The 23706-nt window shown below is 39.8% G+C and overlaps 1 protein-coding gene across 1 annotated transcript in view; it reads left to right on the top strand.

The window, feature by feature from the left end:
- Positions 1 to 23706, top strand: part of spock1 (SPARC (osteonectin), cwcv and kazal like domains proteoglycan 1) — a 62703-nt gene that overhangs the window by 36666 nt on the left and 2331 nt on the right. The window contains exons 5-11 of the mRNA XM_085905922.1: positions 6668 to 6782; positions 9313 to 9445; positions 12195 to 12315; positions 20259 to 20378; positions 20599 to 20820; positions 21535 to 21597; positions 22267 to 22404. Of these exons, the coding sequence (XP_085762048.1) occupies positions 6668 to 6782; positions 9313 to 9445; positions 12195 to 12315; positions 20259 to 20378; positions 20599 to 20820; positions 21535 to 21597; positions 22267 to 22404 (912 nt within the window). The remainder of the gene's footprint in view (positions 1 to 6667; positions 6783 to 9312; positions 9446 to 12194; positions 12316 to 20258; positions 20379 to 20598; positions 20821 to 21534; positions 21598 to 22266; positions 22405 to 23706) is intronic.

The following is a 23706-nucleotide window of genomic DNA, read 5'->3' as shown; positions in this document are numbered from 1 at the left end:
AGTGGACCACCTGTCAGTTCTGATGTTTGCAATTTTGCAGAGCTTGACGAGACAACTTAAACAGAGTAAGCCGCCGTCATTTGTAGTGTCGCTTTCCCCGATGAGGGATGAACATTGATCTAAATTTCTTTAATAGATTAAATGAATGGCGATCCAACCAAATGACTGCATTTTGGATGTGGCTCAACTTCTGCATACAGACAGTACATATATTGTAGGATACTTATGAAGTATGCTTCTTTTGATTGTAACCTAGTTGGCACTTAACATTACATATGATTGCATGCACATGTATGCTGCTGCTACTGAAGGGATAGGTTTTTAAATCATGTTTAAGTGGTATGGAAACACAAATGAGAAGAGAATCCAAATAGTGACAAAATCTATAATAAGGGATGTTTATTAACTTTATGCTACTCAATGGTTAACAGATTTTTCTATTGTGTAAAGTTTTGTAACAGATATCCATTAATGAGACCTCTTTCTATGCTACACTAACTTTACTACAAGGCTCCAGACGGCTGCTTTGCTTACAACTGAGTTGGCAAATGGGAAATTGAACACGAAACAAATCAAAATGCAAATTGAAATTATATCTTAATTGTACACATTGTATTCTGCTAAAAGGGTAATTAGAACAAAGCAATTACATGTTTTGGTCTAATTCGCTGAGATAAGATGCATGTCAACATTGCGTAATCTTAGTATCAAGAGCTTATAGAAAAGATAAATCGTCAACTATGAGTGTCTGCAACATTGTTCTGCCTGTGACTGTTTTTTCTTCTGCATATTCACAGCCACTGATCAGCACAAATGTAAAGATGTTGGTTTGCAAATGTCAGAAATTATTATAATGCTTTCAGTACGTAGAACATGTCTACAATAGGTCACCCACTGATAAATAAATAATGGATTTTTTTAACTGAGTTTAAATAAAATTTGCCAAATCGTCTTTATTTAAATGTGTAGTACAGCAAAGAAGGTCTTGTGGATGGTTATGATATTATTATATTGTGTGCATCACAGTTTTATTTGATCAAATTATCTACAACTGTTCATTTTTTTAACAAACCAAACAACTGTTATTTGTGAACAGTAAGAACTTGGTAGATACTTCTAAGAGAAAGCCAAAATGAACCTCCCTTATCTTCTTTTTTACATGTGCATACACATGGATACAAAAAAGGGGAAACATTTTTAGGCGGTCTCCAAGTGTCCACTTTACAGAATTTAAATAATACTGTATGTCCATGAAGGTCTGCCTGCAGTTCCTTAACAAAAAAGGCAATACGATTTATAGTAATCATAATAATAATCCTAGATTTAAAAAAAGAGAAAACCACTGAAACCGAACACCAAGATGTACTTAGTAGTCCCACATGATTGACAGTCATGCTGATTTCTGAGACTTTTCCTCCTTGTTTGCCTTCCCTCCAAGCAAGCCAATCAATGAATGTAATATTTATTGCTTGTACACCCAAATTGAGTCAAAGATGTTTTGTTATGTTTGCATGAACCATGACAATAAACAACTTCAACCTGAAATTAATCTATCATGCTATTCCACTTTGAAGCTGCCTTCAAAGACTTGAATTTAGTGCTCATTTAACAAAATACTTTGCTGCCAGTAAGAAATTCCAGCTGCCCTGCATACAGACATTTTCACAATATTATGTTTTTGCGTTTTCTATTGGTAGTGTAGAGGTGATGAATATTGTGAATCAGTCATTTTCACCCAGATTTTTTCCCCTCTTCTCCCCTGTGTAAATTTTCCACTGATATCCAAGCTAAATCATTATCTTCTCTGTTCTTCACTTACATCCACAACAATATGATTTGCTCGTGTTTTCAATAATTAATTTTCTGCATGATGAAGCCGTTCTGTCACTGCATCCTCCCAGAGGCCCACTCTTCGGGTTTTCATCTCTCCATCATCCTTTGCTCCAGTGCCTCTCACAGGCCAAACAGCGAAACCCCGAGGAGTATTGACAATACGGGGAGTGGAGGCTATTTTATTTCCTCATCATCTGTTTGTCTTGTTTTCCTCAGTAGCACCCCCCTCCCCCTAGGTAAAATAGAAGAAAGCCCTTTTTAATTAGTCAAGGCCTATAAGTGATCCTTGCGTTTCTAACAACAGCCATGGATTTGTCCTCTGGGAATGTTTGTTTGAGCTCTTGTTTATTTAATTTTAAACTTGAGTCCATGATGCTTCGAGGAGTACCTCATGACACTGGATTGCAGGTTGAAAAAAAAAAAAACATTGTGCACACATTGTCTAAAAATACATTGTTGACCCAAGCCCACCTGTGTAGCAATTACGTGGAGGTCACCCTCCAGTGTCTGACAGGTCTTGTCAGCAATGTAGTCTCTTATGTTGGAGTGTACATTCCAATCAATAGTCTCCATTCTTGCCCCCAAAGGTCATTCCCATGTTTTATTAAGCCTGACTCCATTGGCAACAGAAGCATACCAAGTGACTAATGTTTCAGTAGAATTAACTGCCAGTTGCAATTGTAGTAAAATTTTACAGCTTATATTGCATATTTGTATTCTCAAAGTCCTGTTTGAAGTGTTGCAGAGTTTGAAGGATGCTGTTCAGTTCTGGCTTGAATATTAATGATTGTTCTTTTCTGCACAATAAATTGTCATGTTTTTAGCCTCCTCTCATGAAAATCGGCTCAAAGATGCAAAACCCACTGTCACATAAAGTCAGTTAAGTGGTCCACTGCCTTCAGGCTGATATGAGAACTTGTGACCTTGTGTACTAAGTTTTAAAAACGGTGTTAATTGGATGCCATAGATGCACTGACTGTATGGTCTGTTTGGATTCATCCAGTTTGAATTCAAGGAGGAGCTTATTAGTGACATCAACCTCTTAGAAGAGCCCGCATCAGAGCTTCCAGACTCTGTTTCCTTGTGGGAAGGCATATCGGTTGATTTTGAGGATGTCTTTGAAGTATTCTTCTGACTGACTCGCAATTTTGCCGACTCAAGTTTAGAAGCGCCATCCTTCCATTAGTGCATTGTGTCTTCCTCCTGAAAGGACCAGACCAGAAAGCAGTCAATAATTCATTCGTCTATCTCGTGTACCGCTTGTCCTTATGACGAGCGCGGGTGCGTTGGAGCCTATCTGATCAGTCTTTGGGCGATAGGCAGGTTTCACCCTAAACTGGTCCCCACCCAATCGCAGGGTCCACATAGACAAACAATCATTCATGCTCACAATCACACTTTGGGACAATTTCGGAGTGGTGAATCGGCTTAGCTTGTATGTCTTTGGAATGTGGGAGGAAACCGGAGTACCCCGAAAAAAAACAAGTGGGTACGGGGAGGGCATGAAACGCCACACAGGAAGGCCGGAGCCAGAATGGAATTCTGCACATCCGAACTTTGAGGCTAACGTGCGCCATCGTGCCGTCCTCTTGTCAATGATGTAATAAATTATCACGGTATTGGCCAAAAGTTATTCCGTTACAGGACTTATGTTATTGGTCAATTTGGGTCTTTAACATGAAAAAAGGCAAACTTATTACATTTTGGGTCATTATTACGTGATGAACTTCTACAAATTTTTACATATTGGAAAAGTAGAAATTAGAAATCAAAAGAACAAGTTACAAAAGTAGCAAAAAATACATGTAAACTGTAGTCCAAAGCTTTGATGATGTTTTCAAAAGAAATCAAAAGAGAGGCTGAAGTTAGCCATCAAGTACAAATTACAACAGTAAAAAAAAAAAAAAAGTAAACTGTAGTCCAAGTCTTTGAAAATGTTTTTTTTTCTTTTGGCTTGGCTTTTGAAAATAAAATAGAAAAACAAGAAATGTGCCCACAAGACATGCAACATTAGTGCATGATGAGAATCAAGGTTGAGTGGGCTGAACAACTTGCGTATTAGATTTTCCAGCTGTTCACAGCAAGCGTGTTGCGAGGATAACAATGTCCGTGATATTTTATCCCCAGTCCTCTGGAGCAGGGTGTAACGTTGAATTCAAGTTTGCAGCAGTGTGTTTTTCACACATATAGGCCAACTGCAACTGCCAATCATCTATTATAGTGTGCTGTAAATGTAACAAATGACTGCCTAGCTTGTTAACCAGGAGTCACAAGTAAGTGATACTCACAGGGTATTAAACATAGCTCCTTTCACTTTTTTTTTAAAGTTAAGGCACAACGTGCGCATGGCTAGAGTTTTCTTTCGTTTGGTATTTTCGATGCGGGGCAGAGGTAGAAAGGTATGTTTTTATCATTGTGGGAGTGAGCACTTGTTTCATGGCCAAAGGACGCGACTCCCCTCATTTCCTTTAAATCTGACCGTGAGCCTCCACAGAAGACCGGGGGGAAACTGGACAAGCAGGATAGGAACACTAGGCGCAGACACAGACGGGAGACAACAGTAGACACCTACAAGGAGAAAATATGGTCAAGGTTTAAATATATCAGACAACAAGAGGGTGACTGACATTATGGTAACAAAGGAGTGTGGCTGAGGGAAGTTGCCGGCCAAGCGTGCTCTGGCACGGACGTGACAAAAATTGGCAAAGATTTTTGTGAACATTTGTGGCTTCGATGCAGTACAACACTTGCGCAACAACTTAGACCTGCTCCGAGCTGGTCTTCGATCTAGCCACTGTCAGTTACCAAATCATCACGTGTGCAGGGTTCGTGGAAAAACCAATGACCTCGGGCTGCAGGACCACCCAGCATGGCACAGTGCGGTCTGCCAAATTCCCAGAAACAAAAAACTAGACCCGCCTTGGCACAACAATCAAGAAGTGCCCGTTTTTATGCCAAGTGCACATGCACTTTCTACAACACTATAAAGTCTAACATGCTTTGGTGTTCCGGGAAGAGTTCTGACTGAGTCATCGTGTACGTATGATGTGTTAAGTGTGAGTATATTGTGTGACTGAGATAAAATCCCTCATTTGTATGGCTTTGTCTTAATTTCCAATTTGTCTCTGAGCAGAGGTCACACACTAATCCTTAATTGTCCTTCAGTCATCTGTTAGCTGGCTACAAACTTCATTTCCCCCGATATGTCTGCCTTCTCATCCTCTTAACTCTTCTTGCCCTTTTTGCTACATTCGTCTGTCACTCCCCTGTGGTGATAAAGCCATTTTGAAGTCAAGTGATATAAGATGACTTTTTTCCAAACACTGATAGATGGAGGTGAGGACATTTCCAAATAATCAAGTGGTGTAAAGACACCATGATATGTAATGTGGTTTTGTGTCAGTGTATGTTTTGCAGAGTGTGTGGAACAAGCTTGGGTACAACATATGGTGCGATATATTACGAGATTATCTCACCGCGTGGGTTCAGATACAGAAAGCCATCAAATGTCCTTTGACAGACACAAGTACTCTGGTTTTGCATGACAATTTTACTGAGGGTAAAACCATCATCATCACTTGGAGGGTAAAACCGTCATCATCACTTGGCTGTCTTCGACATTAATGTTGATGAAGTAGCTTGTAAATAGTGGTGTATTGTGGGATCAGGTCAGAAAAATAGTTGGATCTCATCAGATGCCAGCTGGGTCTCCAAAACAAGTTATTATCCTCCTAATGAAGACAAGGACATTCGTTTTTATATGATGCTACCAGTAACATGGCAATGACTTGTGCAGGCTTTCTCGCTGGGCTTACAAACTCCAATTAGCCACTCTGGAAAGTCTCCAAGCAGTTGGTCGCATAATTTGTCTTTAAAACATAGTCTAGTCTATTTTTATTGCATTTTGCATGAATATGTTTTGAATGAATTTGTTTCACCTTGCTTCTGGGTCGATCTGTGTTCATGTAAATGGTGTGTCCACTAAAGCAAATATAGATACTAAGTTGGAACTTAGCACGATACTGTACTTTAAATACAGCCTTACCCTTCCGTTAAAGTAAAGAAAATCCATCAGTCCATTAACTAGAGAGTGACAAAATAATGTATAAAATTGACAGAAAATTAACTAATGGAAATCAAGCATTGTTGTTGGGTAGTCCAATAGATCAAACTAATGAGATTGCCTTCAGGCAAGATTTGGTGTCAATCAAATTTATGAGATCAATGACACTTCTGCACCTATTGACATGTTGTGAGCTAATTCTCATTTGCTACGCGATGAGTTGGAAAGTCAACAAGCAACTGTAGTTTTATAACAGCTATCTTTTGGTGAGTAACACACATACCAAAATTTTTTTATTAAATTCTCCAGTCTCATTTAGTTGTCTATTCCACTTCACTTTACTTTCTACTGCTGACACTGATTCCTCTCCACATTTCCTCTGGGACGCACTTGACCTTCGCTCCTGGTGGTCGCAGCCCCTCCAGCTGCTAACAGTTCAACAGCTACGGCGTTCTCCCACAAACCCCCCCCAAAAAAAAACAGGGCTGATGCAAACATGCTGGAGTGAAGGCGCAAACATTTATTTTACTTATAAAATGCTCAGTATAGTCAACCACAGGTCCACAAAATGTACGATGAATCTCAAAACAAAAAATATGTCCCAAAAAAAACAACCAGAGCTCTTGTAAGAGCCTGCACAAAAAAATTCATGACAGCACACAACACAACAAAACAGGCTCAGGTTATTCTTGAAAGAAAAACATATTTTTCAGTCTTGATGTTGAGTGTCTTTCAAAGATGGCATTTTCTAAATTTTCCCTCATTCTCAAGGTTCTGATACCACTAAGGACCCATGTCTGAAAGTGCGCTGTGCTCCTCATAAGGTGTGCGTCAGCCATGACTACCAAACAGCCATATGCATCAATCACAAGCAGCCAACTCACAGGTAAGGAACTACTTCATGGCCTATTATGCATAGTTGGGTTATGAAAGCTGCTTACAGGTCACTGTTCCACGACACTCTACAGATATCAGGATAAGAAAACGCTACGAAATTACACCTCTCTGCTTCAATGAAATGCTTAAACATACTTGCAGAAGCAATTATTTTTTTGTCAAACAATACACTTATTTGTAGACTCAGTCAAGGCACCATCGGATCTAATTTGTTTGTGCTTTCAACCTTGCAATGATCCCAATTTTAATTCTTTTCTTCCAAAATGCTTCATCTTAAAAAAGTCATGATCCCTAAACCACATCTGAAAGTAATTTTTTGTTACTGCTTCGTGTCATTGGTTATAATTGATTTCTCATTAGCTTCTAAGTCATTAGCTTCTAAATCAATTTGTTTTGATCCTTCCCCCTCATATTGAACTAATAACACATCCAATTTACCGCTTAATGCATCAAATGATTCCAATGCAATCTGGATTTTGCTAACACATCACTCTCTTATGCCACAGACCATAAAATAATTTCAGCCTGCTTTAAATTGTTTTCATAAGTTTCTAATTTCATCATTTCGGGTACAGTAATTTTGGTGCTTTATGCATACCGTTGAGGATTTTATTTGAGCTGATGGCTTCTCGGAGCCCCACCTCATGCTGACTGAAATGGCGCTGTTAGGTTTAATACCACTTTTGGCCTCTTGTGTTTTTGTTTAAAATTTTGACCTATGTATTGTAAATAAAGGATAAAATGGGATATTGAGCTATCTCAGGGGTGGTCAACTTTGACTTAGTGCAGCTATTTTCACAATAAAACAAACTATACTGCATTTGTTGGAGTTATTTTGATGTAACGGTGCATTTGTTTGATGTCCATTTTTATCAATATAATACAAATACATTTTTGATAAGATAAAGTTAACTGCCACCCACTACTCAGTATACAAATAGAATGCAGCTCAGCCTCTGGCTAATGGACATCAAAATTAAGTAATTAAGCTGTACATTAATATCATACAGAAAAAAACGCATGGTGCAAACGCAGCAGAATTTTAACCTCTCCTAGGATCGTCAGATTTAACCAAAGAAACAAATGTGCTTTGTCTTTTTACAATATACTTCTTCTTTTGTGTAATGTCAGAGCTCCAACTTGGTGTTGTGGAGCCATGCCAGCATCTCTGGTCCCAGGTCAATATACTAAGGGCGTTTGTTGTTCAACTGTGCCGCCACCAAAATGTCACCCAGCCTGCCTGTTTTCCTCGCTGCTCAGAATTTGCAGAGGAAATTCTAAGCACTACTATATGTGAACTTGCTGCCCACTAGCTACAGGGGCCTGCTTGTTACTGTGGCTAAAGTTTTTTCATTTTGCCTTACAGAGCACGCAGTTAGTTATAAAACCTCAGCTTCATTATCGAAAATAAAATGCGCTATAATCTTTGCAACCTAATTTGACTAGCTAACTTTTTGATGCACATTTCCAACTGTTGTTCAGTGTTTGCTCAACTTGCTGTTCTCTGAACAGCAAAATTCACAACAGGTCTTTAAACCACAAGTCAAATATTTATTGTTTAGATCTGATGTCTGTTTCAACATGCTGGCCACATTTTAAGATTGAGACCAAGATGACGCCAAACAACTAATCAACAGTACCTTGTATTCTAGGAGTTAAGGGGCCATTAATTTTACAATCTCACCTAGTTAGCAGTGTGTTGCAAGGATTATTGACACAGAACAATATAAATCCTGTGAAAAGTATTTTCAGATTGAAAAGTTCCGAGCCGCCAACATGCAGCCAATATTTTGGACAAACTGACTTGTGCTCTGTGCCAAACATAAACCTTATTTTTATATCTGTCTACAGTGTTTTATTCATGTAGTTTGTGAACTTGTACAGTATGTTGGCGTTTCTATTCTACTGTGTAAATTAATGATTGATGGATGGAGCTGTGAGGCACATCCCCTTACGTTTGTTTTTTTCAACCCAAATTTCCGCCCATTATTTTATTACACTAGAATTACCTGCAAAAATAACTGAGAGCATTGCGGTATGCTTGCCAAACCAGCTGTTGGCCATGGCAGGGCTTTTTGCGTTGCACCAACTGTTTTTTCTTTTTGGAATAGTCTTCAACTGCAAATATGTGATCTGTGAGTTAATATTTCATCAAGTAATATAACTGAACACAGTTAATTGCTGCACCAAGACCATATTCCTATATTAGTGGTTAATACTCTGAGGTACTTGCACATGCCCAATCGGAGACTTAATATAACAATAAGTAAATGGTAAATTATGTATAATGTGTCAATAAACTCTTTTGTATCCCCTTAATCATGTTTAAAAAAAATATAGAGGGCAATACATTTCATACAGCTGTTATTTGATGTATTTATCAATACCATCTGGCTTTCGTTCACACAGTTCGGGCAAATTGAAGAAATGCTTGGCAGGAATCCCTTCTCAACTTGGAATTTTATAACTGCCTGTATTGTTTCTTTACAATAACATTGTTGATTTTTCTGGTCACGTAGTGTGAAAGCCCGCAAAGGTAGCGTGGGCCACAAGCACAGGCTTGAAGCAAGCACTCACGAGAACTGCAAAGTGTGCTCGTCATCCCGTTCAAATCCCGTGTGTGGCTCCGATGGACACACCTACTCATCGAAGGTAAAATTCCCATGTTTTGATGATGTTTTTTTCTTTTATACCATCATCTTAACTGCAAGTGGTCAAATAAATATTTATGCTGTTTCAATTATATATAATCATAAATGGAGATGTCGTTGATTAGATTTCAACACAGTTTGTCTTTGGAAACTCTTTCCTTCTAAATCCTACTTCTTTCTTGTCCAAATATCAATGTAGTCCATGTCCAGAATGTGAGCTGTCTTGGGCAAAGCCTTCTAATCCTTTGCTAGTTACAATCAGCCACCTTGGTCCTGAAGTGGCTGCAAGTAACACTGCCATGGTAGCAAGGTTATAGAAATATAAAGACATATGTACGTATATGAAAAGGTAAAGTAAGTAGAACTGAGTGTGAAGAATGAATGTCAAAAAAAAAATAATAGCGAGGAGTAATTGCTGTACCTTTTATTCTTCCAGCTATGAGTGGGTTCGCCGACATCCATCCTTGCTTTTTGTATCCAATTATGTTGCCTATAGTTGTAACATGCGGTGCTTTATGAAAAACCTTCAGTCTTTTGCACTTAAATCGAATAAGCTCCATACTGTGCAGAAGGGGGAGGGGGGCGACACCACTTATATTGTAATACTTCTGAATACTTTTATCATGCCAGTTCTTTTGACAAAGTAAATACTGCAAAGATGACGTGTTTTTTCTTTCAGATTTTAAATATTTTACAAAATGATTCAGGTCCCTTCTACAATGTGCTCAGGTCATTAATATTTGGTGCATCAAATGAGCTTTTTTCTCAGTCATTTTGAGATGTTCTATTCTGTGAGCGATCTTTGAACGCAGCGTGACCTGACGGGAGGAAGGTTGGGAGTTTGATCCTTGTTTGTTGTGAAGTATCCTTGATCACGATACTGAACCCCAAGTTGCTCCAGATGCAGAGTCATCAGTAACTGAATGAGAAAGTCAGTGTGAAGTGCTTTGAGGGCCTCAACAGATGGGGAAAACGTCAAAGACCATTTACTATTATATTACTACAAAAGTGTGTGTGAGTGCAGTGGAGGCTGGTTTTTAGTGAACCAGGTGTCTTACTTGTTTTACTAACAAAGATAGCTTTAATCGTTTGCTGAAGAACTGGAGTGTCGAAGGAGGAATGGAAATAAGGAGAAGGACATCAAAATACCTGTTCTCTCTGTGGCAATTGAGCTGGAATGGTTCAGTCAGTTAGCACACGGACTTATGGGTTCTCATAGCCCATCATACAGTTCTTACCGTTGAACTCCTTTGTCACAGTCTAATCCGTGCCATATTATTACATTATATGCCCCACTCATTATACACACTCACACACACACACACACACACACACACACACACACACACACACACACACACACACACACACACACACTCTGCATCATACTAAGACATTCTTCGCATCTCCGGAAAGACCTCGATGAAGTCCATTACTCCTCTCCTCTATTTTTACTCATATGACTCAGGTGCTAAAACACAGTTTCATTAAAACCACATTAACCCCTGGAGACTGACAACTATAAAGATTCATGGGGTGTCTCTGTGTGCAAACTGTGACTGGGGGAGGTCATCCATCCATTTCCTGGACATTCTCGCTTACTCTCTACCTCTCCAGGCAGCTAATTCAATATTTTGACAGCAGTACAGAGATTTTTTTTTTTTATCAACAAATGTCATTTAAGGTGGGGCTGTCTAGATTCTTTTTCCAACAAAACACATCGTGAACTACCAGCAGAAGAGCAAAACCCCAAATATTGATTATTAAAAATACTCAATAATTTAAAATGTACCCCTTCATAAAGATGATTTTTTTGAGAGTAAAAACAATCAATCAACTTTAATTACAAACCCGAGGTCCAGACAAAGACAAATAGGATAGATACACAATATAAAACAAGATCCAATAGATGGATGGGTGGATGGATTTCCACAGACAGAATTATTACTGCACTCTCTTCTAAAGCACACAGAAAAGATAACTTTTCTTAAAAATAATGACAAAATCCTATTAAATATAATTTGGATTATAATCTATTGTAAAGTAATGGCCAAGGTTCTTGTTTTTGTTGTTGTTGCATAACTTGCAATGCGGAGTCATGATCCGCATTATGAAACACAAAAACATTTTACATGACCCATCTCAAATGTCATTCATCTTAGGAGAAATAGGAATTACTTACCGCTGACACACCTACAACGAGATATATTTTCTCTCCAATTACATTCCGAAGAAAACCATCTTGCATTACGGTGTGTGCTGCAGCAAAGAATAATAGAGTGTCACTGGCCATCTTGGCGTCTAACGGTCGTTTCTATATGGCTTCTTAATGGGCGCTTCTGCCACAAGATGAATGAGGACTTCTAATAGCAAAGTTTCTTCTTAATCAGCTTCCACCAAGTTTTATTCTTGCATACTGGAGATTACTTTCAGTGAGTTTACGTCATACCTGTCAGCTAAACTTACATCACTTCCATAAAGCCTTTGTCAGCAAAATGTGGACTGCAGCATGTCATTAAGGATGCGTGAGTAACCAACTGAAATGAGCTTGTTTTGTGCTTATGCACTTCAAAAGAGATAGTGTTTCTAGGAAATGTTTTTTTGTGTTAGTACAAATAATTATTAGAAAACCGCATATAAGGAAGATGTTTACCATCCATAATAATGTTTTGTTTCCCTTCTGTTTCCTTTGCCACATGAGATTCGTTTTTAACTGCAATTAATTGAGTTGTCTTTAAATCATTTTCCAGTGTAAACTGGAGTTCCAGAGCTGCCTTGCCGGAAAGATGATCTCAGTGAAATGTGATGGACAGTGTCCGTGTTTACCTGGACAAGTACTTAGCAAAACACCGTTGAAAACTGACAAGACTGGTGAGTGCACTCCATATTTTGCTTGTCTGTTTACATGTCAAACCATCTCTCCTTTTGAATTTGATTATATGGTCGAATTAATGGATGGGCACATGAGAAGAGCTAGGAGCTATACTTGAATTCACTTGAGTTCATCCGTTTTTCCCAGCAATTTTTGAGCTCAAGCACCTTTTATGGTGATCCCTCAAAATATCCTGTGAACGTTTCCATTGCTTTTTCCTCTCCCCTCCTCCCCCTATTTATATTCCCCCCACTACACAATTTCTCTGACAGCTATAGCGACCAGTGATGGAGTGAGTCTGTGTGTCTTGTTGTTTGTCACAAAAATAGGATTTTGTCTGATAGATGGAGAGATTCTGAGGGAGAAATGCAATCTAAAGTGGTGCAGTACAAAAAAGGATGGATTGTTGTTGTTAGAAAATTCTTCCCTTCTCTATGTGGGAGTAGTGCAATGGTGATGAGGAGGATTCTTACTTTCTTCATCCGCATATCCATCATTTGTCTTAGCCCCCTCACAGTGGCGAGCCATGCATTTGGTGCTTGGGCCCTCAGTGGGTACTTACCTGACTTCATCCACCTACCCACTCTTAAAGCCACCACTATAACGTTTCTGTAATAGAAACCATCAATACTATGTGAAAACGCAATATCAGCATGCAACAAACCATCTGGGGCAGTTCAGAATCAATTTTTATCTAATAACATGAGAAAAACGTAAACGGTTTAAATAAAATGCATTGTTCTCGCCAGATATGCTGATGACTAAATGTCCGGATGTGTGGAGATGACATCAGATGGGTTCTGTTCGTCAAATTTGGGTTGCTCTGAGGAACGAGTTGAAGGACAGAAAAACGCTAATGTTTTTGTTTTTTTTTTTGCCCGTTAGCTGGTCCTCAGAGGACAAATTTGAAATCTGATCATGAAGACTGTCAATTCTTTGGGTTCTGTTCGTCAAATTTGGGTTGCTCTGAGTAACGAGTTGAAGGACAGAAAAACGCTAATGTTTTTTATTAATTTTTTTGCCCGTTAGCTGGTCCTCAGAGGACAAATTTGAAATCTAATCATGAAGACTGTCAATTCTTTGGGTTCTGTTCGTCAAATTTGGGTTGCTCTGAGTAACGAGTTGAAGGACAGAAAAACGCTAATGTTTTTTATTTATTTTTTTGGGCCCGTTAGCTGGTCCTCAGAAGACAAATTTTAAATGTGATCATGAAGACTGTCAATTCTTTTAAATACATTTTGTTGTACTGTACCTAACAGATCTAAACATATTTTTTCATCATTGCTGATTTATTTCATTTTTTGCTAAAGTGGTGCTTCGTGGCACGCTTTGAGGATCATTTGTTTTCAGGCGCAATTGTTAACTTAGTTCGCCAGCTGGCACAACTTGCACGTCACGTGTAGAGCCCTAAGGCATGAGATATATTCCAACCCCAGGAGGCTTTAAGCAGGTATATTTTCACATATTTCTGTATATTTGTGTAAGCATAAGACAGTTGCTAGACGCAATGTGATTTGATTGACAGCTGAGCATGGCATGGTTTCAACACATTCAACGGGCACGTCTACAGTGTTTGAGTGTGAAGACGTGCTTTCATCACGTTGAATCCTCATTTTAATGCCAACACAACTCATTCTGAAGCCCCTGGGTACGTATATTCAAATGACATGACTGCACAGAGGCAGAAATCAAATTGGACAAAATACAAGTTTAACATAAATGTCCTGGGCTGCACGGTGTAGCACTGGTTAGCACATCAACCTCACAGTTCAGAGGGTGCGGGTATGATTCCAGCTTCGGCGCTCCCATTGTGGAGTTTGCATGTTCTCCCCATGCCTGCGTGGGTTTTCTCCGGGTACTACGGCTTCCTCCCACATTCCCAAATAGGCGGATTGAACACTCAAAATAGGTGTGAGTGCAGATGGTTGGTTGTCTCTGTGTGCCCTGCGATTGGCTGGCAACAAATTCATGGTGCCCCCCACCCGATGACTGCTGGGATAGGCTCCAGCACGCCCGTGACCCCCGTGGGGACAAGCGGTACCAAAAACGGTACATGTCCTTAGTGTAAGCAGTCCGGCCAAGAGAAATAGTATACAATGTGTGTAATTTACACCATTATTTATATACAGTAGAACATCTGTTTATGCATACCTTTGTATTAGTAATAGCAAAGTATTATAGTATTTATCAATCCATCTTCTACCACTTATCCAGGGTCAGGTCGCTGGGGCAGCAGCTTTAGGAGGGATGCCCAGACTTCCCTCTCCCCAGCCACTTCGTCCAGCGCGTCCTGGGTTGTCCCCGGGGTCTCCTGTCCTGTTCTATCATTGTATTAGTAGTATAATCTAGTAGTTTTTATGCAACTTGGTTTTTCAACATTTTTGTAGGCAGAAATGTTGTCCTGGTTTTCATAGACATGCATCTGCTTTGATCAGCTGAAAATAGTCTGTATGAAAGCTGCCTATCCATGTGAATTGGTTTTCAGGAATTTTTGACGGGGCTGGATACCCAGTGCACCATGATATAGACTTTATTGGAGTAAGGGGAAGTGGAAGTGGAACCAGCGGTTGATTGGGACGGAGCCGTAGCTGGTTGCCGGCTGCAGAGCGGCGAGCTGACTGGTGGCAGGAACCAATTTGGTGGAGTGAACAGCAGAGCAAGCACGCAGGGCAGGACACAGCGTGTAATTGTGGTCGAGGACAAGAAAGTGGTCAGGACGGGCGACGTTCAAAGCGTGGTTCGGGCAGATGGTTAGGACGGGCGGCATTCAGAGCGTGGTCGAGGACAGGCAAATGGTCAGGACGGGCGGCTTTCAGGGTTAGTCGGGTCAGTGCACGGACAAGCTTGACAACGGGAGTCAGTCAGACCGAGCACAGTGAGCATACGGCTAGCATCACTGACAAAACGACGGAGATTGCTGGGAGCTCAGGGTTTAAGTAGCGCCCTTCAATAAGCAGAAACAGGTGCCGGTGAACAGTTTGATCACATGGGCGTGGCTGAGAACGATTGACATCGAGGAAAGTTACCGGCTGGGTGACAGGTGGCACAGGCACTATACCCATACAAAAATTGCTTCTGTGCTTAAGTGAATTTTGAGGGGTGTATTGTCACCCTATGAATGCATCAGAAATATTTTGAATTTTTCTTTTTGTGCTTACCACCATGGGGCCAAAAAACGTTCTATTTGCTGACTGGGCCTTTGATAAAGACAATGTGGCAGACTGTAGAGTTCACAAAAGAACCTGATAGCAAAGTACAAATGGCAAGATCCACTTCTAGACAATAACCGCTGCTCCCTCTTTGCCATCTGTTATACCCCATGAGTAGTCTTCAGGAAAGGTAAATGTTTATTTATGCATTTTATTGGTCATGACTCATTATTTCACATCACAATTTTATTTAAATTACTGTGTTTCCTGTGGAGAATACTCTGTCAATTTTCAATATGATTTGGTTTTTGTCCAGATTTTTGCAAAGGAATAATCAGGAACAGCAGTGTTCAAGTGTATATACGTACGTGTTTGGTTTGCAGAGAGTTTGGCCCTGTGAACAGAATCAATTTACTTGTCTGGGTCTCTTCCTTTCATTCTCACAGTAAGTTGGCTTTTTAAATGCAGTCCTCACTAAGGTCTCTCATTTCAATGTCACATTTTTTTATTTCTTGCTGACTCTGGCAGTATAAGTGTCACGCTTGTGCACGCGGGTGTGCGTTGTCACCCAACCTGATAGCATCTCACATCAGATCAGTGGCCCAGAATGGTAAACAGATGGAGTTGGCCCTAAAGGTGTGTGTGGATTTGTGTGCCAGATTCTGTTCCGATGATAAGATTCAGTAGTTTGAACTTGGGTATTGGGAAGCATAAAAATGTGATCATGCAAACCAAACTGCTTTCACGCTGAACCTGAAAATAGTTCTACTGCAGTTTCAATGCTGTTTACACTTTTTTTATGCAGAATGTGATGTACAATAAAATGACAATATAGTTTGTTTTGATAACACCTTAAGCAATACAATCAAGCTATATGGAGTTTGCTGTGCACAGACGTAAAGTAGTATTATAGCAGTGCTGCTAGCTGAGAAATAACGAATCTGAGGAGATCAAATACATAGCCTTCTACATTTAGTTTCATCAGTTCTTTTAATTTCATGTATTATACATGCATTGTCATAAGTACAACCCTAAAATGGGTACATGATTGTTCACTTAGTTCAACTGGGCAGCTTTAATTATAACGTCTCTTTAGCATAAGCTATTTACGTTAATTACAGGGACTATCTGTAATGAAATCACCAGCAGACCTTAATGAGCTGTTCATTAACTCATGATACACCACTGCGTTCTGTCAGACTGGATCCACTGGTTAAGTGGTCCTGCCTAGAGAACTTTCCATGAAAAGTCAACACTGCTCGGTTGACAAGTTCTATGTTGATTTTTTTATTTTTTACATAAAAAAAGAGTAATTCAAATATACTTGTCTTGTTTACTTTCAGCCTACTTAAACCATGCTTTCTCATTTTGCAACATTGTGTTAAGTTGAATGTTCTTACAGTATTCTATTCAAACACAGAATATTCTTGGAATGGTTGAAGTAAATGATTTACTTTTTATAGTTTCCATAATAGTGACAATTTAAATTATTAACCCATAATTGCACAATAATGAATGGAAAAAGAAGATAAACATGACATGTTTGTGTAAAGCTACGTGAGAATACCACTGTAAAAACCGAGGTTGATAGTTTCCAGTCTTCTATTTTATTTGTTGTTTCTTTATACGAATAAACAACTTGTTCTAACTGATAAAGCCGAGACAGTGTGATGGAAAAACAAAAGTACCTCATCAAAACAGCCCAACGTCAGGTTTATTTGTTATCCCTATAAACAAGGCACCTACGAGACTGTTTGTACGATACTTCCGACAATAATGTGGTTCAATTTTACTGATAAATAGCTCGCCGTTATATTACTGCAAGAAAGACTCTTGGATGGTTCTAACAGTGTAAAACTGATCATTATCCGAGTCTACTCACCTCACCGTCTGTGAGACGGTGTGGTGATGAAGGGCAAACTAAATCCAGCATGCTGTTGTTTCTTCTTTAATGAAATTGACCCATCTATAGTAGCTCCTCGCCCCTCATAACTTAAGTGTCACTTCATGTTGCACATTCACTGTGCCATCTGATTGTCTTTCCTCCAGTCTGAAGGTGAACACTCTCCTTTCATCTGTAACGTTTTAGAGATTTTCTTTTCAACTATATAAAAACTTTTACTCATGTGATTTATCAATAAGAGGTTGAGCTCCCCTTAGTTCCTTCTGAATTTCTTGAAGCTTTTGGAGAATAAAGAGAAGGTCCTTTTCTAATGCACCGTGACTGTGTGGCAGTGCACAAAAACGTGCTTGGATGATTTTTGTGAAGGAAAAATTCAGAGGCTTGACCAAACAAACTGCATCAAACACTTTAAAAATGAAGAAAAACAGAGATGGTGATTTTGATAGTCCAGCCTTCCCCCAAATATTTGGCTGGTACCCAAAACAGGTTCCAGATGATTCGTTAAGGGTCGAGCAGAGAATAAAATAACATTATTTCATTGATCATTAAGCAGGCAGAGATTTTATTGGTTTATGTCTCTTACAATAAATTAGCATCTGTTGCAATCTGTCAAATTTTGCTCCTCACGCTGCTCGAATGAACACAAAAAAACTAAAAGAGCCACGCTCACAAGGTATTTTGAAGCTGATTTAAAATAAATGAATGGTATCCTAATCTTAAAAATCATGTGTTGGGTTGTGGTTTGATCCTTTTGATGTACTTTTCATTCATTATTATGTTGTAATTCAGGGATTGGATCATTTCTAAATATTCTGTTTTCATACTAGTATAGTCTCGAGCAGAATATTTTGTGCAGTCCATTTTTACCCAAATCCCCTCTAATAATTGGTGATAATCAGTTATTCTGTCTTTCTGTCATCCATAGAATATACTTTCATAGGCTTGAAGCAGAACAAAATGTAAAATCTGTGTCATGGCAGAAAAGGTTTGGGAACCCTTAACATAAAACAAATCATGTACCGTATTTTCCGGGCTATAAATTGCAGTTTTTTTTCATAGTTTATAATTGATGTGTGAAATTATGAACATATATAATTTCGCGTTATTTTCACACTAAACCGCATGAGGGCGCGCTAGGCCTGTGGAATAATTGGAACTGTGACTGACGTAAACTACGTAGAAGAGGAAGCGCTGCATCTTCTACTTCCGGAGTTAGAGGAATTGTTTATAAGTGACAAAGAGGAAGAAGATTTTGTTGGATTTAATGATTTGGAATGGACACAGATGGTTTGATAAACTTGTTAACATGTTATTTATGCTATAGTTATTTGAATAACTCAATATGTTACGTCAGGCACTTTTCAAGATGACATATATCTGTTGTTGGTGTTGGATTTTATCAAATAAATGTCCCCCAAAAATGCGATTTATACTCCGGTGCGGCTCGGTTTATACTCCGGAGCGATTTATAATCTGAAAAATAGGGTAATGCACCTGGTTAGATAGACCACTACAGAGGTATTGGCTCCCAGAAACCCCTAAAAGAGCCAGAAAACAAGTCATCTGTTGTGAGGAAATGTATTTATTTCCAGCTTTCTTTTTGACACATTCTCTAGCCCAACATTGCTTGACAGTGACTTCTCTGTCAGAAGCAATTGAAATCATAGCAAGTGAAGGAGAAATCAGGGACCATCGACACTCCTGTTGTAGTGCAAAGTGCATGAGACTGGAAAGCATGAGATGGAGAGCCGGAGCGGTCTTAGCAGTCAAATCAAAAGATGAAAAGGGGTGAAGAAGAGGTGGAGGACAGGGTGAGTGGATATCAAAGCGAGACACAGTTGCACTTATCTTTGGAGTTTATAAAGGGGATGTGTTAGGGGAGAGATGGCAAATGAAGCACTCAAACCAATTTAGGTGAGCAAAAGAAACAGGAGACAGGAATATCAAAGTGGGTTTTCTAAGTCACAGGAAAAGTCGGTGTATAATACAAGTCAATGTGATGAAGCTCTGATGAATATGGGAAGCTCAGAAAATGCAGGAATTGAACAAGTCTGTCACTGAAAATTTGAGAGCAATGTCGAAAGTCCAATGTTTCACTGAAGGGATGGAAGACGATGAAGAAAAAAGACGTACTTCAGAAAGAAGTAATAAAGCAATATTTGATCTGCTCTGAGTTAGATAAAAGCAATGAGATGACATCTCTGCACAGTTGTATTTCGAAGGTGAAAGCGGATCATTTTCAACTGAATGGAAATATTTGTTCTCTGCTGCACATGGTAGAAATAAAGGACGTGGTGAAATATTTTTCCATACGCACAGGTAGGTGTCACTTTGACTTGGGAGGTGAATTGGGCATCTGGAATGTTTCAGGTTGGATACACTCAAGTCTGGTACTCTTGTTAACTTTTTAACAGAACGTAAGAGCCTCTAAAAGTGACGGAAAAAAAATGCATGTTTTCTTGAGCTAATCAACACAGCACATCCCAAATAACCATAATCATACAAGGCATCTACTCAGCTATAAAATACAAAGAAGTAATGCCAGAAATACAAGAATCTTGTCTAAGCAACCGTTTTAGTTTATCTTGTAGCTCCTCTCTTGTCTATCGCAAATCCCTTCAATATATGTGATGTGTCAGAAAAGGTCCAGGACTGATGTCACTTGAAATATATTTCAAACCCTAATTGAGTTTCTCCCATCAATGTGCACCAGATCAACCAGCACGTTTACAAAGAGATATTATGACATTTGTTCAGTGCTGATGTCTTCACCAACTCACACCCGTGCTCCCGAATTGGCTCACGTGTTCTCTGGGTTTGGTCAAGTGAACCTCCGGTACCTGAAATACACTTTGGATTCATGAGTCTTCATGTGTGTATGTTTGTGTAGTGTGCACTGACACACAGCTCCACAGTCTGGCTGCCAGACTCAAGGACTGGTTTGGAGTTCTCCACCTCGATGCCAACAGAGACCTCAAATCCATTGACGGCTCAGAGTCAGCCACCGGACGTGAGTACATCAGCCCTCTGAAGTGTGTGTGGCCCCCCCTTTCTGTGCAGTGCAGCAGCTTTTTGATCCTCACGAGAGATGGTAATGATGTTGACAGTGACTCTGTGCTGTTCTCTCTCGTGTCAACATGTTTCGAGTCAGCCAAGCTGCACTCACACAAACACACACAATTACACACTCGAGTGTTCACTCGAGTCCTGTCTCCACTTTGACTTTTTAGACTTTGATACGAGCATCTTACCCATCTGCAAAGACTCTCTGGGATGGATGTTCAACAAACTAGACATGAACTTTGACCTGCTGCTGGACGATTCCGAACTGAGCGCCATCTACATGGACAAGTACGAGCTGTGCATGAAGCCCCTCTTTAACTCATGTGACTCCTTCAAGGACGGCAAGCTGTCCAACAACGAGTGGTGCTACTGCTTCCAGAAGCCCGAGGGTGAGCGTGGAGGGAATACGTTTGGAAGGATAATTGCTCATAATAGGTCACGTAAAAATCTGCTGCATTTAAAAGGCATTGCGGACTCGTCAATTCTCACACAATGATCAGACCAATGACCCAAGTAACTAAATGCTCACTCGGCACTTCGCTTAACATCAATGCCGACTCTCTTGTGATGTTGCCCAGGGAGCGTTCTTGCACAGCCAGCAAAAAATATTTGACAAATTTCTCCTTTCTATGTCTGAAGCCCAAGCGGAATGGCGCAAAGAGCAAAGCATTTTGACTTCCTTGCAAGCAGTGTAATAATGTTTGCTTAATAGCTGTCTAACACGTTTTAACATTCCAATTAGAGCCACTGCTGCAGTCAATTAAAATGTCAATGAGTCACACCCTTCTCTTCATTAGAGGTCTGGAAAGTTAAATTGCTCAACTCACAACCATCTCCTATTGGCTCACACTTTGTGGTGTACTTTGACTGTTGGCTGGAACATCAAATCAAATTAGAATGGCACAATTATACTCAACAGAAATGCAAGTGGCACAAAGATTCTGTCTACTGAAGCTATCTAGCTAAATAACGAAAGCATGTTGTTACCATCAGCACATCTTTGGAATTGGATGAACAAAAACATTTTCAAGTGGTGAAAACAATAATAAATTGAGGTGATGATTGCAGAGGATAAAAAGATTGATGACTATCTTTGTGTGTAGGTTCGCCTTGCCAAGCTGAGAAGAGCAAGATCCAGAATCCAAGTCGAAGAAAGAGCCTGATAGGTCAGTTACATTGACAGCTCTTACTGCTGACTGGCCACAATATTGCCTTGTGCACTCCCATTCGGTACATTTTAGATGTCAAAGAGTACTACTGTGGGCCTCTTTCAAATTTCGTACGGTGAAAACCATCAGCACAAAAACACCCCATCTCCACCATTTTTTACACTTCTAGCCAACAGCACGTGCCGTCTTTTAGCGTAAGGAGTAAACATGCAACTTCGCCGCTGCTATTTGGGATCCATTTTTGTAGTGACACTGCTACAGCACAAAGACAGGTCCTGTCAGACTGCAAGACATTTTAGTGCTGACATTTTTGTTGCGTTTCCTACTAAATTCTCCAGAGAACAGGTTTCATTTAGTGCCATCTGTCCCAGCTGCACACATTGCTAGCAACAACAGTTTGAAAAATGAGTCCGGCCGAGCGTTTGTTTTGTGTTCTCGTGCTTATGTGTGAAGCGTGCGCGTTATCGAACCTGACCGCCTGCCTTTAAACAGGATGTATGGCTGTTGTCCTGCAAGCCTCTCGGTAGTAATTGCTCGGCCATCTCCCACTGTGAATAAAAGCACTTCGACATCTATCAGCCGGTCTCTTTCTACACCTTTTCTTCAAATGGCCTTCCTCTTGTGTGTCCCTGAATCTGCCCCATTTATTTCGTGGTCTACCTGCAGGTTCCTATATTCCACGTTGTACTGAGGAGGGCTACTTTAAACCGACCCAGTGTCGTGGCAGCACCGGACAGTGTTGGTGCGTGGACAAGTATGGTAATGAGATCGCCGGCTCCAGAAAGCAAGGCAATCCAAACTGCGGTAAGACAACGACATGCACACACACACACACACACACAACAAGCGAACAATTTTAAAGCTTTTGGTTATGGTGTTGCCCTGCCAGCTTCTCTCACAGTAAGCAGTTTCTTATAGGACTGATGTGTCTCTAACTTGGTATGGTTTCTGATAAAGGGATTCATAAATGGTATTCAACCTAGCCCCAACATTCTTCTATTATTTTTATGCATCAGCAGTTGTTTCGGAAAGCAATAGTAAGAGATCCTCAGGTCAGTTGGTTGTCGGATTGTGTCTACTTCTGATATTCCGCATACGGATGCAACTTTGATAAAACATCAGCACTGTGCAAGTCAAGTAGTGAAATTTGTCACACTTGTCAGCAAAGTACAAATGTCAATGTTTTCAGTCCGGTTCATATGAATAAGCAGTAGAATCCGAACAACAATGGATACCTACCTTAATATACAGTATATGAAGAAAAAAAAGTTCTCACACATCAAATTGTCTTCTAAATTTGACACCCCACAGAAAAGGGTGCTTACGTATTATCGGGAGGACCTTTAAAAAAACGACTCAAAAATTAAAGTAAATTATTTATTGAAACGATAACATTACATTTGTAATTCCGGAGGCCAGAACGTCGCAATTGCTTCCAAAAGTGACTCAAAGACATCAGTACAGGCAACATGCTTCCGCCACATGAATTCGGCCAAATACGACTCCAAATGGTGACGTGCAGTGCCACAGTGCTTCTTGTTTCGCCACTTTGCCGATCCCCATAGGCGTTCCACTGTCTGCGTATGAGCCCCGGTGTTCGGATCCACAAAGTTGTACTTGTGGTTGACGTTGAGGTGATGAAAGCCTGATTTTTCCATGTGAAAAAAAAGAAAAAGTAAAAATCAAAGGTCCTCCCGATAATACGTAAGCACCCAGAAAAGAGTGTTTAGTTTAAGTGATGTATGTAAAAACTTTTAGGCTTTTAGTTTGTGAAAAATCAACCCGTTCTCTCTGCTACCAAACAATGGCCGTGGCCACTGAATTTGTTAAAGGAATTACCCGCTTATCTGCCAATCTAATACCACAATTCTTTCTTATACTTACACATCCCTACATGATTGACCTTCAAAATTATACCTGCTTAAATCCTTGGATGCCTTTAATATATCCCGCCAGGTCATTATATCACTTGTTATTTATTTACACACACAACCTTTGGGATGTTCAACATCAGGTTCTCAGATTTAAATGCCAGACCGCAAAAATGCACCCAAAAAAAAAGTCAATTCAAGAGTGTGACCTCACCCTGCATTAAACTAATAGGTA

The sequence above is a fragment of the Syngnathus leptorhynchus genome, chromosome 2 (assembly GCF_054491065.1).
Source record: "Syngnathus leptorhynchus isolate UIUO chromosome 2, UIUO_Slep, whole genome shotgun sequence".
Lineage (NCBI taxonomy): Eukaryota > Metazoa > Chordata > Actinopteri > Syngnathiformes > Syngnathidae > Syngnathus > Syngnathus leptorhynchus.
This window is presented reverse-complemented; position numbering and strand designations above follow the sequence as displayed.